The sequence below is a fragment of the Semicossyphus pulcher genome, unplaced genomic scaffold (genome assembly GCF_022749685.1).
Source record: "Semicossyphus pulcher isolate SPU_LCO1_2020_fin unplaced genomic scaffold, fSemPul1.0.p SCAF_9, whole genome shotgun sequence".
Lineage (NCBI taxonomy): Eukaryota > Metazoa > Chordata > Actinopteri > Labriformes > Labridae > Semicossyphus > Semicossyphus pulcher.
In genome coordinates this window covers 2007625-2023615 of record NW_027211770.1, presented here as the reverse complement: position 1 = coordinate 2023615, position 15991 = coordinate 2007625, and the positions used below count along the sequence as shown (strand labels likewise).

The window sequence follows — 15991 nt, the reverse complement described above, 5'->3', positions numbered from 1 at the left end:
GAAAAAGCTAAATAAATAATGGATAGTCAAGGCTTTATTTCGAGCAGCCAAATCTGGTTCGACTGACAAAATTCTGCTTTGGGTACAGCCCTGCTCTTAAGCCTGTTTATTTTTCCAATCTGTTTATCTCTAACTCATTGATCTTAAAATATATTCTCCTCGGGTCTGTCTGTATGGAGCAACTACATTTCTGTTAAGCAGCTGAGGCAGTGCTCCATGCTGAGATCTCTTAAAGTAAGCGAATGCACATAGTGTAGAGAAGAGTAAAAAAATAGGAGGGAGGGCAACCAAACACCACAGGATCTTACTGTTCTGTAGGGCTGTTTATCAGGCCCCTTAGCGCTGTGTTATAAAAGTTTCTCCTCTGTTTGGAACAGTTTTTCAAATAAGCAGCTGCTGAGGTCATGAGGCTAGCTCTGCTCCACGGTACGCGTTCTGTATCCACATAATTTCCCTCCCTCTAAAACTCTTAAATCTTTTACACATATTATCACAGGTCCCTGCTGTGTATGTGTAAATGGTTTCCCCTTTCTAGTAAAGGATGATGTGTGTAATCAATGTGTATGTCGTGCCACTAGTTCAGCTGATAGAGCACAGGCCAAATCTACAAAGGTTCCCGCCACATCGGCTTTTGCTTTTGGCCCTTTGTGGCATGTCATTGCCACTTTGTTCCCCATGTTTCCTGTCTTCACTGTCCAATCTATTAAAGGCAAATGCCAAAAAATATCTTAAAAATAACAATGTCACTGACCTAGATTCCCATTAAGATTATTTCCCATCATGCTCCTAGTGAGCTGGGTTAGCATTACAAGCTAGCGGGCTGCAAAAACATGTCTTCTACCCTGTTACTTCTAACTTTTACTGCTTTAATGGAGCACCCATTTTGTGCTGGATAAAGCACACCTATTGGTTATTGACAATGTTCAAGTCGTTCAACCTCACAATTTGCAGGAGCCCAGACTCTAAACTTCTCATAATATTAAACATGTTCTGATTTTAGCAAAGCCTGAGATGAGAGAACAGCTCAGAGTTTTATCACCACTCCACGCTCAATGATAGAGATGAGGGGAGTGTGCCACAGCTCCAGCAAAACTCCAACAAGACCGGTGCCTCTTGATGGTGCCGTCGATCCACTTTGAAACTACACTGAACTCTCTCTGAAAAGAACACTGATACAAAGTTGAACAAAGCCATAAGGACTGGAGCGGTGTACCATACAGAGTGATGTAAGAAATCAGACTAACATGATGAGACGCACTGCTGACAATCAGACCATGAAATAGGCTACTGACTCAAATGACTTTTTTGAATAGGTTTTTTGAGGTGTGCTTGGTTTTAGGTAAAAAAACCCCAAACATTTGAAAACTCTGTATCAGAACATGGCTACAATAGTTTTCAGTCTGTATCCTGCCAATAATAATCTGGCTCTTCACATAACAAAACCACTTTTTCACAGAGTTGTTTTCATCCTAAATTCTCTAATTTGTTCTACCACATGTTAAACTGCTAATGACAAAGTATCATGTCTGTCTCTTTCCCCACCTTTGCTTGTTAAAGGTGATTTAGAGAATGAATGCGGGTCACCACCTCCTGTTCTAATTACCTCCGTTATGCCTCCAAGGTAAACTGAGCAGAAGGTTTTGAGGTCAATTTGTTTTGTAAATTGTTTGATCTGTTTATATGGCTTGTGGAAAACGAGGGGAATGTTGTGGATGAGTTGTGTCATTTTTGGTTCGCACCCATACTCAACCTGGGGTGCTTTTTTTCAATCAGCCAGTTGTACTCAGGTGCAGTCATCCTCATTGTGTCTCGCTGCCTGCCCCCGCTTACGGCAATATAGGATTTGTTGGAATTTGATGAGACATCATCAGAGTTTAATAAATGCTTTTGTGCGAGGTCCTCCTCCTCCCCTGGGCTCTAAACCAGCTCAGTTTTCACTCTCTAACTTCCACACATCTCTATCTAACCACACAAGATCTGGGAAGTGAAAGAAGGTTAATAATTCACTCTGCTTCGCTCTCTGTGTGTCTTTCTCTCAGCTGCTTTCTTGCCCTATCATGCACATGTTTAAACTCACTCTGCAATCATTTCTTTAAAGCTTTCTTTATATACTATATTCCACCTTGACAAAGGTATTTATACCTCACATGTGGCATGTTCGGCACTTTGGGTGGGCATTAGGGGGGCCAGGCACTGACCTCTGTGCCCCAAGAGTGCTCTCATTACTAAGTTGTCAAACATACGCTTTATCAGAACCCTATGCGTCTCATATGCAAAGGAACCATTTAGCATCTGCACGGGGCTGGGCTTTCAACTAGCTCCAATATGAACACATCAGCTGCAATATAAGACACACAGAGCAAGTGCTACAGCTGCCCAGGACGTGGGAAGTCAGTTGACTTGGTAAAAAGATTAATGAAGAACGCATGGTTGGTGGTCTGTGGTGATGGTTGGGTCAGTTGAACCACCAGCCAACAGGAACCTTTCATACCTTCCTTGGCTGTAGCTTTGTGAGGGCAGAAGCTAAATGACAGATAGTGAAGCAAGCGGCTGGAAAGAGCATGAAAAAGTGATGCAGACGCTGTCGATGCAGAATTATATCTGTATTTATTGATTGTCCAAATTGCCACATCTGCTGGGTATACTCATTATAATCTGTCAGCTCAAAGTAACCCATACAATTTGAAAATTGCATAAAGTGATACTTGGTTATCCATCCCTGAATATCTAATGCCCCCTTTTCCAAATACTCCTGCTGACAGATGTCACAGGTGGCTTCAGATGCTAATGAATCCGAATGTTTGCTCGGCCTATAAGACCTCCTGCATTCTCTGTTCAGTCATTACTGTTTGTCTCAGTGCAGGCTGATCTGTTACTAATCTTTAACCCGCCTTTTTTCTTGTTTTCTTGTGATATTTTTCATTTGATGATTTGTCGTTGCATCTTTTGTTACACTACCTCGACCCCTCTGCATCAAAGGACAGGGCATGTAAATAAGCTAGGAACTTGCTCACCCATCTTTCTGTGTCTTTGTCCTTGTGCTTCTTTCTCTCCATAAAACATTTTGTTCTCTGGGTTTAATTAAAATCTTGAATAGGGGCTTAGCTCCTGGGTCGTTACAGATCAGTTCCAGTTCTCACTTGTGTTGTTTCTATATCGGTACACAGGTGCGAACACTTGTGCTGTAATTGATATTTTTTAATAAGCACCAAAGCCAGATTCTACATTTTTATTGCATTTCCATTTGTTCTTGCTCTGGGGTATTTTGTGCCTTGTTTCATTCCTTCCCTTTCTCCACAGCCTCAGCTCTAACACTCCTTTCTCTAGCGAAAAGACAAACACAAACAAAACCGGTGTGGAAAGAGTCACATTTTAAACCCACAATGAGATTGATATTGAAACCACTCTGCGATACCTTTTTTAATTGATTACTTCACTGTGAACTCATTCATGTGTTCAGCTGGTTTAACAAATCTACCGGAGCAATTCCAAATCTTTTTGCAACAATTAGTTGTTTGGACCCAAAAATATTTTAATATAGTGCCCAGATTTCAAAATACTTAAATTCCCCTTTAATTTAGTGTTTTCATTTACATAACTTAATACATTCCACCATGAATTAGTGCATAATCATTCACTTGAATGCAGGAAGTGAAGTGTTTGGTTAAACACAGTAACACAAGGTTGAATTTTCACTAAAACTAAGCAGAACATTTTGCCCAAATATTTGAACCTTTCTTACAGGCTCGGCCAACCTGATATCAAATTAGTAGATGAGGGCAGGGAAGTAGAAGTATGTGAGGCAAGAAGAGTTTACCAATAATGGTAGGCAGCATTGTCCTCAAAATGATTATCACAAACCCACGCTTCCACACTATCTATTATACCTGGAAGACTTTTACTTATTTCAGTTTGCAGTATCAGTAAGCCCACATTCTTTTGACCTGTTCTGACTGACAATCCTGTGCACAGCAGTAGATACAGACGTATCCAGATGTATAAGTCACAGTTCAAGGTGCAATAAAATAATGAGGTAATATTCCCCAAACTATGTACAGGTACTGTGGTATAAAAAAAGAAAAAGCATGCAATTTTGAAAGCAGGATCTGTGAAGGCAGCGTAACTTTTGTTTTTTAGGGAGGGGCGAAAGCACAACTCTGTAAAGGTGCGCTGGATTTATAATCCAAGACAAAACAAGAGCTTCAAGCTTCTTTACAAGAGCATCACAGCCAGGGCTTACGTTTGCTGGTATCTAGCAGCTTATCGCCCGTATCACTAGATCCGGATAAAACAGCCCTAAAAGCTGCCTCACTGAGGAAAAATGTTGATAACTTGCAAGTTGTCCCAAGTTGGACGGCTTCAACTTTGCAAATGCAGCGGAGCACTTCTGTTTAAGGAAGCCCCGCCACAAACTGACCTGAACGGCAAATTTGGATGGATGACGATTCTTTATTGGCTGTGGCTCAGTGGTAGAGTCGGCCGTCTATCAATCGGAAGGTCGCAGGTTCGAACCCCAGCTCCCTCAGGCTACATGTCGAAGTGTCCTTGGGCAAAACACTGAACTCCAAATATGAATATGAAACAAATATGAATGTGATATCTGATTGACAGTTGGGCACTTTACGTAGGAGCCTCTGCCATCAGTGTGTGAATGTGTGTGTGAATGGGTGAATGTGATATGTAGTGTAAAAGCAGCTTTGAGTGGTTGCAAAGACTAGAAAAGCGCTATATAAGTACAGTCCATTTACCATTTACCATTTGCAGTAGCCAATAACACATGTAACATTTACCTGGTCTCACCTGGCTTTTCTCACTCCTACTCTATTCTTTTCCTCCTTTTATCGCCTGTACTCTTCTTCCTCCTTCTCCTCCCCTCTACATCCATTTCTCCAAATCTTTTGTCTCCTCTTTCCTGTTCTCTCTTGTCTCTTCCTCTTCCTCCTCTTTTTCTCTCTGGAGATCACATCTGAGCCGAGCCTCACAACAATGCAACAGTTCAGAAGAGCCCCCATCTACTGTCTTCATGGAGTGTGAAATTAGGTTTATTTAAAATGAGGCCAGTGGAGTTTAGAGATGATTAGAGTGATTCAGAGGATTGTTGTTTGCCGGCACGGACAGACGGAGAGGCAGGAGAAGAGAGCCGCGTTTCTGTCATGTTGGCTGCTCCCATCTCATCAAGCATTCGGAGAGCCCTGACCAATCGCACAAAATGGCTGCTTATATGCCAGGGAAGGCCAGATAGATGAACAAAAAATGCTATTATAGTTTCTGTCAGTTCTACCACGGGCCTCTGACCCTTGACTTTTCCTCTCTGAACGTGGAGCCAGCACTCCTCATCTTGGTGTGGAGCTTGATTCTAAGTGTGAAGCCTGCTGCCCTGTTAACAGTCTGTTTTACCATCTTGCTCTCAACCACTAAAATGATATCTGGTTTGCTGTCCGCCTCAATCTTAAAGCACTCTACTGCCAATGATGCCGATGTTGCTTAATCTTACAAAATGTCCCATGTAATTGATAACACTGATATCGCAAAGAGTTTATAAACAGAAAATGTCCTCACCGTGGCATCCCTTACACCTTCTGTTAATAATAAGTAAGTAAGGTATCATTTCAAGGAGGTTAAAATATTATGCTACACAGGTAGCTAGTTGACAGGTGTTACACTGACTAGTGTATTGGTTTGTAACAGTGTGTTGACTCTGTTGTCACTCAGTGTTTCAGCTCCCATTGGTGGTCATATTGCTTTCCTGTATTTACATTAGGACAAAAAAAGTTGCAAGCGAGAACGTTTTTTTTTTTTTTGTGGCAACAATGACTAGAACGGGATATGGACTGTATTAACCTAGTCTACTTAGGTCATTGTCATCTACTGCTGTGTAAAGTAAAGGTTTTTTATTTTCATGTCAGTCAAAAACCTTTTTACTTCTCTCTTTAACTTATTTTTTGCATTTTGACTGAATATGATAATGACAAGTCCTGCATCACGCTTTTAAGGTTTTATTTCAGCTATTTAGAAACCGGATTTTGTACACTTTACCTGGCAACATTTCTTGTATTTCCAGGCTTGGATTTGGGCTGAACTGTGAATTGTGCATTTTGTGCAACCGAATATTTTGGACACAGTAGTAGATGTACAATACACATGAAGTAACAGTAAATTCTATGGACTTGTCACACTAATGGCGTCATGGTTTGCCTGAAGAGGGCACTTGTGAAATGTTAATCATTTGAACAATTCTTCTTCTTCTTCTCCGTAGAAGGTTGGAACATTAAAGATAGTTTAGGTATCCTTTCATTTCGGCTTTAGTAACATGTCATGCCTTTACTAAAACCTATAGCATTTTTTGTGACAGTTTCAGGGTTTGGGTGTGTTTTGCTGATTTAATTGTTCTAGTAGTCTGACATAAGGTACTGTGGTGTGTAGGCTGACAGTATCCATTAAAAAAAACCTTCATTTTGAAATATTCCCTAGTGCCCTCTGCCTAAAATGACCTGTTTTCGGGAGCAGTGTTATCAAACAAAACGATATATGACAGAATACACGAGAGTCTTGCTGATTTGCATGACAATGAGACAGCTCTATGAATCGCCTCATTGTTGTTGGAGCTCTGCACACAGTTAGAAAAGGTAACAATTACTATTATAGAGCAAACATCTGTCTGGGCGAGCACTCGTCGGCAGGGTGCAGCTGCAGCTTTGTGTTTGCTCCACGTTATTTAAAATAAATAGTCACTCTCTATCCATTATCCATCGCAATGAAATTAGGGGTTTGAAGGATGGGATGGGGTAAGCAGACTGAGTCTCACTGTGGTACAGAAGCTGGGGAGAAGAGGTAGCACTTCATTTCAATCTCAGTTGTAAATGTGAAGTGAAAGCTTAAAATAAAGTGAAGATTGTCCCACAATCATCTGTGTGATTATCACAAAATGTGTTTGTGTGAGACGCATTTAGTTATTAGTCGATTTGTTCAAAGTTCTGCTATAGGCCTCATTAAGACTCAAACATTATTTGTACAGAACAAGTTTTACCTGGGGAGCTCAAGTGATTTTTTTCAGACAGATTGGCCCGACGTATTTATCACCTGTGTTTGGCGAAATGTAGTAGTTAGGTAATTAACCTTGGGAATTTTAATTTTGTTACATGGCAGATTCAAATCTTAGACATCCTCTGCAAGTATTTCAAATGACGATGGGTTCCTATTGTAACACTAATCCTGTGCAGATAGGGCTTAATCACATAAATAATCATGAGGCGCAGCCTAATTTATTATTGATAATAATTCAAGGAACTTACTTATTGCTTCAGTGTGTCCTTGATTAGGTCAATGAGTAAGAAGTTGCTTTAACAGGTCAAAACAAGGTAACAAGGTGTTTTGGGTATTATCGTTATATTTGGGTTGGAAACAGACGTTCACTGTAATGCTGATGAGTGTTGAGTTTGTGCATCCCTTCCTATGAAGTTTGCCTGTCATAATGCACAGCACTTTTTTTTTTCTATTTATGTTTTGATGTTAATATCTTTGCATGCATGTCTTTTAGTTGTGTCTCTGACAGCCACTGTGTTTACACTGTTTAGCTGTGTGTGTGTGTGTGTGTGTGTGATAGAAGATGCAGTTAGTCTCTTTGATGCCACCTCCTGTCATCTCTCTCAGAGCTGTGTGTTTTTCATCCCTCCCGTGTGGCGCTCCCACACATGCCATCTAGAAGCAGCAGGGAGCTCGATCACCCTGCAGAGGCTGCCCTGTGTGTCCTCAAAAGAGATAGCAGTACAGGTCATTAAAAGGTGATGCCGCCCTGGCTGCTCTTTGGCCGTCCTCCATATTTAAAGATTCAGCAGAGTGCACACGGGAAAAGAAAGGGCTTGTAATCATGAATAATAAAGCAGGGGTAACTGCCAACTCTGCCATCATCCTCTCCTGCACAGACGGCCGCAGACATAAAAATATCTATTTCAAACTCTTAAACCAGAAATAAATTCATGAATGTGTTTATGTTTTTAAGCTTATATGAGACATTAATGATCATCACTTCCACCCCCAACCACGCCACTGCACTGCAGCATTTCACAGTCACCAAAGGGTGATGCTAAAGGGACTCTAACTGTCAAAACAGAGTGATGCGTCAGCCTGCAGGGATTTCTGCAGACATGTAACAACAGAGCTCAGTTTGTTTACTTACTGTATGTTTGAATGTGTTCAGCTCAGAGATATGCATCACACTGTGAATGAGTTTCTAAATGCAGTGGCAGGCCACAAGTGTTGCCATGGTGATTAGTCCAAATGATGCTTGCATTTTTATTTTCCTTCTCTGCTGTGCGCCCCCTGGGGGCCAGGAAAGGCATTACAGTGAGCCCACAGGAGGCCTGTGGTAAAATAGATTTACCTCAGTGCAATAAAGCTTTCAGCTGTGTGTCTGAGTTATTTACAGACTTTAATTTGTAAAGCTAACATTTATTTACCTAATGACAAGTGCCTCAGAGTGATTGGTGTTTTTTTCTGCAGTGCCTGCAGTGTGACATATTCAACACGGGCAGCTGCTGGTAACAGAAGCTTAGTGCTGAGTTTGAGGCAGAATGTTTCATTCACATTGTTTGCCATGTCGGCCATATGTTTAACTTATAAAGCACCTTGTTTTCTCTGGGGTTTTTTTAACAAGTGGCAATCTAAATATATTCTACTCTGCCTACTAAATCTATTACCTGAGAGTGAATAATGCATCAGGCTTACAGCTTTACATCTCATATAATTGTTATTAGTTCATCTTCCAGGTATAGGGAGGTGGCTGACAAAAATAGGACAATATCTGCAGTCCCATGAGAGTATTATATTATGCTCTGAACCTTCCTGATTTGTTTCATACCCCATAGGAATACTTTAAACTGCCTTTTTTGGGACAGTGCTGATCACTGAAGCTGCGCAATATGGACTTTATGAACTTAAATTAAGTTGATGCAGCCAATATAACCTGTTGTCTAGAAGGGTATAGAAGTGTTTGAGATGCTGAAGTAAATACATTATTACATTTATTTGCTACAGAATTGAGATAAACTTTAAAGAGGCCAGTGGTTGACTTGAGGTCGTGGCAAATCTGAACCACTTTCAAACGCCCGAGGAGCCTGTTTGGGAACGAAGCCCTCACCTTTATTAGCTCTAGCGCAAGCTGAAGAAAACTCTGGTGTCAATATGAACTAAGGGAGCTTAGGGAATGAATTGCAGTTACATACCATAATAACATTACCCTAAACCCTGAATTGGAATTAATTGATGAAATTAATTTATCGTCCAGCTCTACTGATCACTTATGCCTGATCCATCACTGAGCTATGGTTCCTGGTCCCCCTCCAAGTCAGGACTAGCCATTCGACCATCTCTATATTCTGTAGCCTAATGCTGGAGAATATTTTGTTGCTGCCAATAAATCCATCTGTTCCCTGAGCTTAAAGACTACAAAAACCTCTCACTTCAATCCAAAAGTTCCAAACCTTGATTGAGGGCCATTGAGCAAGAAATTGTAGCACAGGCTAAGATACTAATTTGTTGCATAACCCTTTGAATATTAAAAACCTTCATTCACAAAGTATTTTCCAAAAGCCAGTTTCCATTTTCTGAAGAACTGTCAGCTCTGTCAGTTTTTGCTTTCAGGCATGCAGACATAGCAGCGACCTGCTTTACTTACTGAGTCAGGAGGCCTGCAGTGGTTAACAGCACGACCTGGATAGACTGGAGAGTCTGAACAGGAGTATAAAGGGCCTCGGATGCCTCTTTGGTGGAGATCAGACAATGAAGCCACTGTTAATAGGAACATTTGTAGTTTTGCATCTGTAATGCTGAAGGGAAAAAGATGCATCTCATTACTGCCCCCTTATTTAAGCATCCCTTATACCAATTATGAATCCTAACAATTTAATGAATGCAGACTATCTGGACAAACACTTGTGTGCCATTTGAGGTTGATTTCATGTCGTTGTCTGGCTCAAGGCTAGTTAGGCTCTTCCTGCTAAATCTGAACATGAGACAGAGCTCATGTTTTAATGAGCTCGGATCCCATGAGCGAGACCGGATTTTGCTTCGACTGAGACCCAGACTGGAAACGTTTAAGTGCCCATCATCCACAGAGTCAAGTGTGGATACTGCAGGCTGTCTGTGACTCTGAATGTATGAGGAAAACGAGAAGCATACTTTCAGTCCAGGCGGTAATCTGAGCACCAAGGACCTAATGGATTGTCTTTTTGTTAGTTGTGTGTGTTGTTGTGTTTGCAGGCACTTTTTCTCTTTCCCTACTTTTTTCAGTCAAATGACTGAGCCTCAAGAAAGCCTGAACACCCGAGCACATACTCTCAATCTAGCACTGACTCCTAAGGGGGCTGAGCAAGCCGTACACTGCAATCCCTCCATCAAGTTCCTGCTTTTCATGGAGGGACAGTTTCTATCGAGCACTTTAATACTTGCAAAAGCTCGGGGGACAAGCAGACTAACTGCTGTGTATCAGCACAGTCTCTGTCTGAAGGCCAGAAGCTAGAAGCAGAATTTGTACAATAGAAGCACTCCATCTACCAGCGCTGTCTAATTATAGACAAAGCTGTAGCTGTATTGTTCCTGTCCTAATGTCTCAGTGGCTGTAAACAACCTAAGGAATAGAAAGCAGACAGATAAGATGAGGAAGAATGTGAAGGTAGAATGTCGTGGAAAAAGGGCAAATACAGCCTTGAGAGAGATTTCTCCTGGGGATTTTTTTTTGCCTAATTTGTGTTATGTGCCAAACAGAAAATGTCAATGAGACTGTGTCTGCTGTGCTGTTATGTGAGATCACAGTCTTAGTCTGATTCTTAACCAAATTTACTGTGTTCAATTATTAGATCGACATGTTATATTTATTTTATAGGATGGAATTATTGTGTTAATGCTTTTAAAACAATATGATCCAATCAGCCTGATGGTGGTACTACACTCAAGTGCCAAAAAAAGTTAGTTCGCTCACACTGATTAAACTTAAACCTCAAACAGATCTACATTACAATGTGCTCGACAAAGACAATGACTCTAAAACTAATTTGGATACACAGCCTCGGGAGCTTAGGTACACGTCTTGTTTGGGGGGAAAGGGTTAAAAAAATACCCAAAACAAATTCTAGCTGTCTTTGCCTTTCTTGTCCTTGCTTTGTTTCAATCCTGACATCTACATTTGAACAATCTTGGTTTTCTATTCAACAATGTGCTCGGCTTCCCTCTTACTTTGGGCCATTAATCTTCTTGGTCTGAAATTCTTCCGAGGCTTGAGCTTTTGTGTACCTGCCTGCAATTATTTTTCTCTTTGCTCGTTTTACAGTAAGAATCTCACAGTTAATTCATACAGATACAAATATCCCACAATTATGAAGCATTCTAAATTATAAACATCCTTCTTGTTGTCATCCATAGTTCCTCCAGCTGCTGCCTGCTGTGGTTTTTCATCAGTTCTTCATGCTGACATTGTTTCATCAGTTTACCTCTGCGGATGGCATGGAAACTCTGAAATCTTTTCATGCCGTGACATCGTCATAATTTCCAACCGTGCCTGTAAACGTGGACTTTGAAGATTCATTTCTTGTATCTTTTCAGTTGTACAACTTTTAAACTCTGTGATTACTGGAAGTTGAAGCTTGTTTGATGTCAGCTTTTCCCAACCCCCCAACAGTGCACAATGTTTGTACTTTTCATACTTGACATTGCAACTTGTAAGGTACAGCTACAGGAATTTGGCCAGTCCACAACAGGTTAGCGGACCTGCTTTGTTCAGGTTCATTATGTTGATACCCAAGAGTAATTATTATGTTGCAAAACATGGTAAAATAAGAAAAAACTCCTTTTCATAAACTCATAAGTCTTCATTGAAAAGGAAATGTCACCATCCCTATATAGCCGACTTTTTTCAAACATTCCCATTGATGTGACTCTGGAAGAAATGGCTGTTTTTGGCACTTTACTTGATCATGACGGAGGCTGGAGAAAAGGGTATTTTTTTCCTTTTAGTTCTGGTCCATGTTTTTTTCAAAACTTTTAAAAATGAACCAAAAGAAATATATTTTAACTTAGTGGTAGTGCAAGGTTACTCATTCATTGGACGGTTAAACTGGGGCTGTAAGTTCAATCGGATGTAGTTGTTCAATATGAAGTCTTAAATAAGGACATACACGATTATGGCCAAAATGATGGTCATGATTATATTGATTTACTGACATCAGGATTATTAATCACTTTTATTTATTACTTTTAGAGACAACATTTTTTATTGTGCCTTTAGACTTAAATAAACAGAACAACGCTTTCAGTTCCATTCTGTGCTGCATTCCAGCTCACGCCTACGCCCCGTACTAATTTTGCATCAGACTAATGCTGTGTTCACATGGATTCAGGCAGACGGAAGACAACACCTTTATGACAGCACGGGAAAAGTAAATAAACACTCCGACGGAAAGGCAGCACGGGCATTGACGAGATGTTGCTATGGTGATGTTAAATAAAGTAAACTATCATCGATACATTTATTTCGTGTCATCATTCTGTGTAATTATTGATTATTATTATTGATATTCTATTGCAAACAAAAAAATATTGTTAGATTTCCCTAAAAATGTAAGCTAATTCTTTCATTTACAATATGGATAGTGAAAGGAGAACTGCACTTGGTGTATCCCTGTTATATCTGCGTCTGAAAAATAGACAACAAAAGCGCATATGGTGATATAAAAATGATAAGCTTCTTGTTGTCCAGATCGCCCATGTTTTCTTGTTGTGATAGGGAGGTACTGAAAAAAGTTAAAACAATTTCAACTTTGCACAGCAATGCCGGCGATCTCTGCCGGCCTCACTCCATTTCACCGTCCTGCCCTCGTCCACTTAAATTATTAATTATATCCAGTTTGCCATCTACCGTCTGCCTGAATCCAATACTATATAATGAATGCAGCATAAGACTTAAAATGAGGTTCTTTACCTGAATTTGGTGCATCCTGGGTAATTTTAGTGTGCCTTTGGGAGTTGGGTGGATAGGGTGTACAGCGTGGCTGTATTGGATGTCTGACTTGACAATGGAAAAGGAAGGGGAGCAGCAACATTATTCCTCTTGGCCTTCAAACACTCATCATGCTATTCCAGACATTTGACTTTTGCTTCTCCCGACCGTCTCTGTTGTTCACTCTTCCACACTAAACTGACGCTGCAAGATAGGCGCTCATGACATGACATGCCAGTTCCCCCAAAAATGAAGCCCACACCTCTCCATCGCCCCCTGGGGGAGTGGCTGTTAGTTTAGGTAGCACTTGATTTGATATGCAGCAGAGTTGTCTATGGGCCGAGCATTTTAACATCAATATCACCGCCATCACCATTATTATTTGATTAACTGTGCAGCACTACCTCAAATATTTGTTCCTTTTGTTTCATGTCCCCACCATACTGCATATCGGTCTACAGGAGTGTCATGTTTTACCTATAAGATTCACGTTAATGGGGGCTTGGCACATGTGCCAGCTCTGGCTACGTTCCATAGTGTTTTAAGTCAAATAACATTGTTTTTAACTACCTCACTTTAGCAGAAAAAGGGTTAGCTAAAGTTAGCATCACCTCCACTGCAGTCTCGGAGAAACACTGATTTTAAACTGCTTTATTGTTTTTGATTTTACTGGAGTGTTGAGGGATGAAAAAAACTAAACCTAATATCCTCTGTAGCTCTGTTTGTGGTGGTGTGCCCTGTTTGACAGCCCCTCTCTCTCTGCTTCTGTCTCTGTGTTGCAGGTTCAACTACAGGTCGACTCACCATCTCACCACCAATGGCTTCTATGAGTTCCTCAACTGGTTTGACGAAAGAGCCTGGTACCCTCTTGGCAGGATAGTCGGGGGGACGGTGAGTGCTGTCTGTGCTCTGTTTGTGTGTGAGCGTTCCACTTGGGAAGTTTGGGGAAGGATTGTACTCTCCCTCGCTCAGCCCCATTTTTTCTTTGTCCTTATATCTCAAGAGTCACATTACTGTGATAAATCATCATCTTAAACTCACTCTCAACTTTAAGTCCTACACACAGACACACACAGACACACTTACTAAGCATGGCTGGGTGGTTAAAGAGCACCTGGGGGAGGGAGGGAGTTTGCAGGGAGCACTCGCACTATACAGAGAGTAGATCCGTCTTCATAACAGCTGAAGGACAGACAGACTGAGGTCACTTTTAACACATCATTATGCTACAACTCATCTCTGAATGCTTATATTCTCTCTACATTTCTACACTTCTGTGATCTCTCCATTAGGGGTGGGTATGAGTTCCTGTGATGTTTTGGATGCCAGTATTCTTCTAACATTGAGCTTCGCATTTAATGATTAATATAAATGAAAAGTGACCCTGTCCTAATAGAAAAGTTCAGTTTTTGGAATAGATCCTTCAAAAACAAATTATCATACTGTCTTTTCTGTTCAGGAATTATCTGCCCAGCAGCTCTGTGAGTGTGCAAGAAGCTATTGATCTGCTCATTGAAATAATTAATGTTGTCATTTTGCTGTCTCAGAAGCATCGAGATGCATGGAGCAACATTTTCTAAAATCTACATTAAAGTTAGGTATGAATAATTTCTGTCCTTTCCTCCCCCTCTGTTTCCCCTCCTCCCCTCCAGGTGTACCCAGGTCTGATGGTCACAGCCGGCCTCATCCACTATGTGCTCAACCTGCTGCACATCACCGTCCATATCCGGGATGTCTGCGTGTTCCTGGCTCCGGTGTTCAGCGGCCTCACCTCTATCTCCACATTTCTGCTGACGAGAGAGCTATGGAACCAGGGGGCGGGGCTCCTGGCTGCCTGCTTCATCGCCATCGTCCCCGGCTACATCTCCCGCTCTGTGGCCGGCTCCTTCGACAACGAAGGCATCGCCATCTTTGCCCTGCAGTTCACCTACTATCTCTGGGTATGCCTGTAGATACTTTATTATTCCTCCCCTGAACTGAAATACATAACTTGATTACCTTGATAAATTAATGAATTAATCAATTAAATGATGTATAACTTGAAAGGATTTAGCTCTTTGTGATGAACCCATGGAAAAATTGCACTCAACATTTTTTTATCCTGATATTCAGGCTGAAATGCCATTTTGTTTCACTGAATGATTTTACTTTGTTAACTTCATAAAGTAAATGTTTTCAGGTATTTTTTTTTTTATTGCCTTACCAATTATTAGTTAGTGAAGCATTTGTCCCTTGAATGTAATTTTTAGCTGGTACAGAAGCTTCAGTCTATCTGGTAAACATTTTTTCTCAAGTTGGTTGAGACCAGAATGAAAATGATGACATTATATGTTCATCACCAACCTTTTTTCCATGACGAAGAGGAGACGCTGATGAGCTAAAAATAGATCTTTAATAATGAAATGGTGACAAAACATTGGTATTATTTTCGTAAACGAGACAGGACAAAAATGTTAGCAGCTTGACAACAACTTGGCGGCATCCACACAAAACAGAGGGCTGTACTACGAAGCAAGTTCAACATACACAGGCTTTCTCAAAGTAAGCTGGCTCAACAAAGCCTCAAGCACCAGTTAGCTAACTAGTGAGAGAACGAGTATCACAACGATGGACATGAACTTTCTCTGTTAACACAAGCTGTTTCAGGCTCAGTTTGCGCTCACAGAAAAACGGGTGTTTTACGCGTCATTTGAGGCTTCTTCTGCACAAGAAGTCTGTAGGGACTTGCCTTGGGAACCAGAGTGTGGCCGGTTCAAGTCCTAGTGCAGACCAAGCACGGAATTGGGGCTGGTAGCTGGAGAGGTGCCAGTTCATGGGCTCCGTCGAGGTGTCCTTGAGCAAGGCACTGAATCCCCCACTGTTCAGGGCGCATGTCTGTGTGCAGCCCCCTCACTTTGACATCTCTCCATTAGTGCATGTCTACTGGATCCTGTTTGTGCATGCGTCTATTTCGGACCTTTGTGTGTGTAGCATGTTTGTAAAAAAACAAAGTGAATAGATTGA

The 15991-nt window shown here is 41.1% G+C and overlaps 1 protein-coding gene across 1 annotated transcript in view; it reads left to right on the top strand.

The window, feature by feature from the left end:
* The window catches only part of LOC138583792 (dolichyl-diphosphooligosaccharide--protein glycosyltransferase subunit STT3B-like), a 69785-nt gene that overhangs the window by 24841 nt on the left and 28953 nt on the right, over positions 1–15991 (top strand). The window contains exons 2-3 of the mRNA XM_069655788.1: positions 13771–13879; positions 14641–14928. Coding sequence (XP_069511889.1) covers positions 13771–13879; positions 14641–14928 — 397 coding nt within the window. The remainder of the gene's footprint in view (positions 1–13770; positions 13880–14640; positions 14929–15991) is intronic.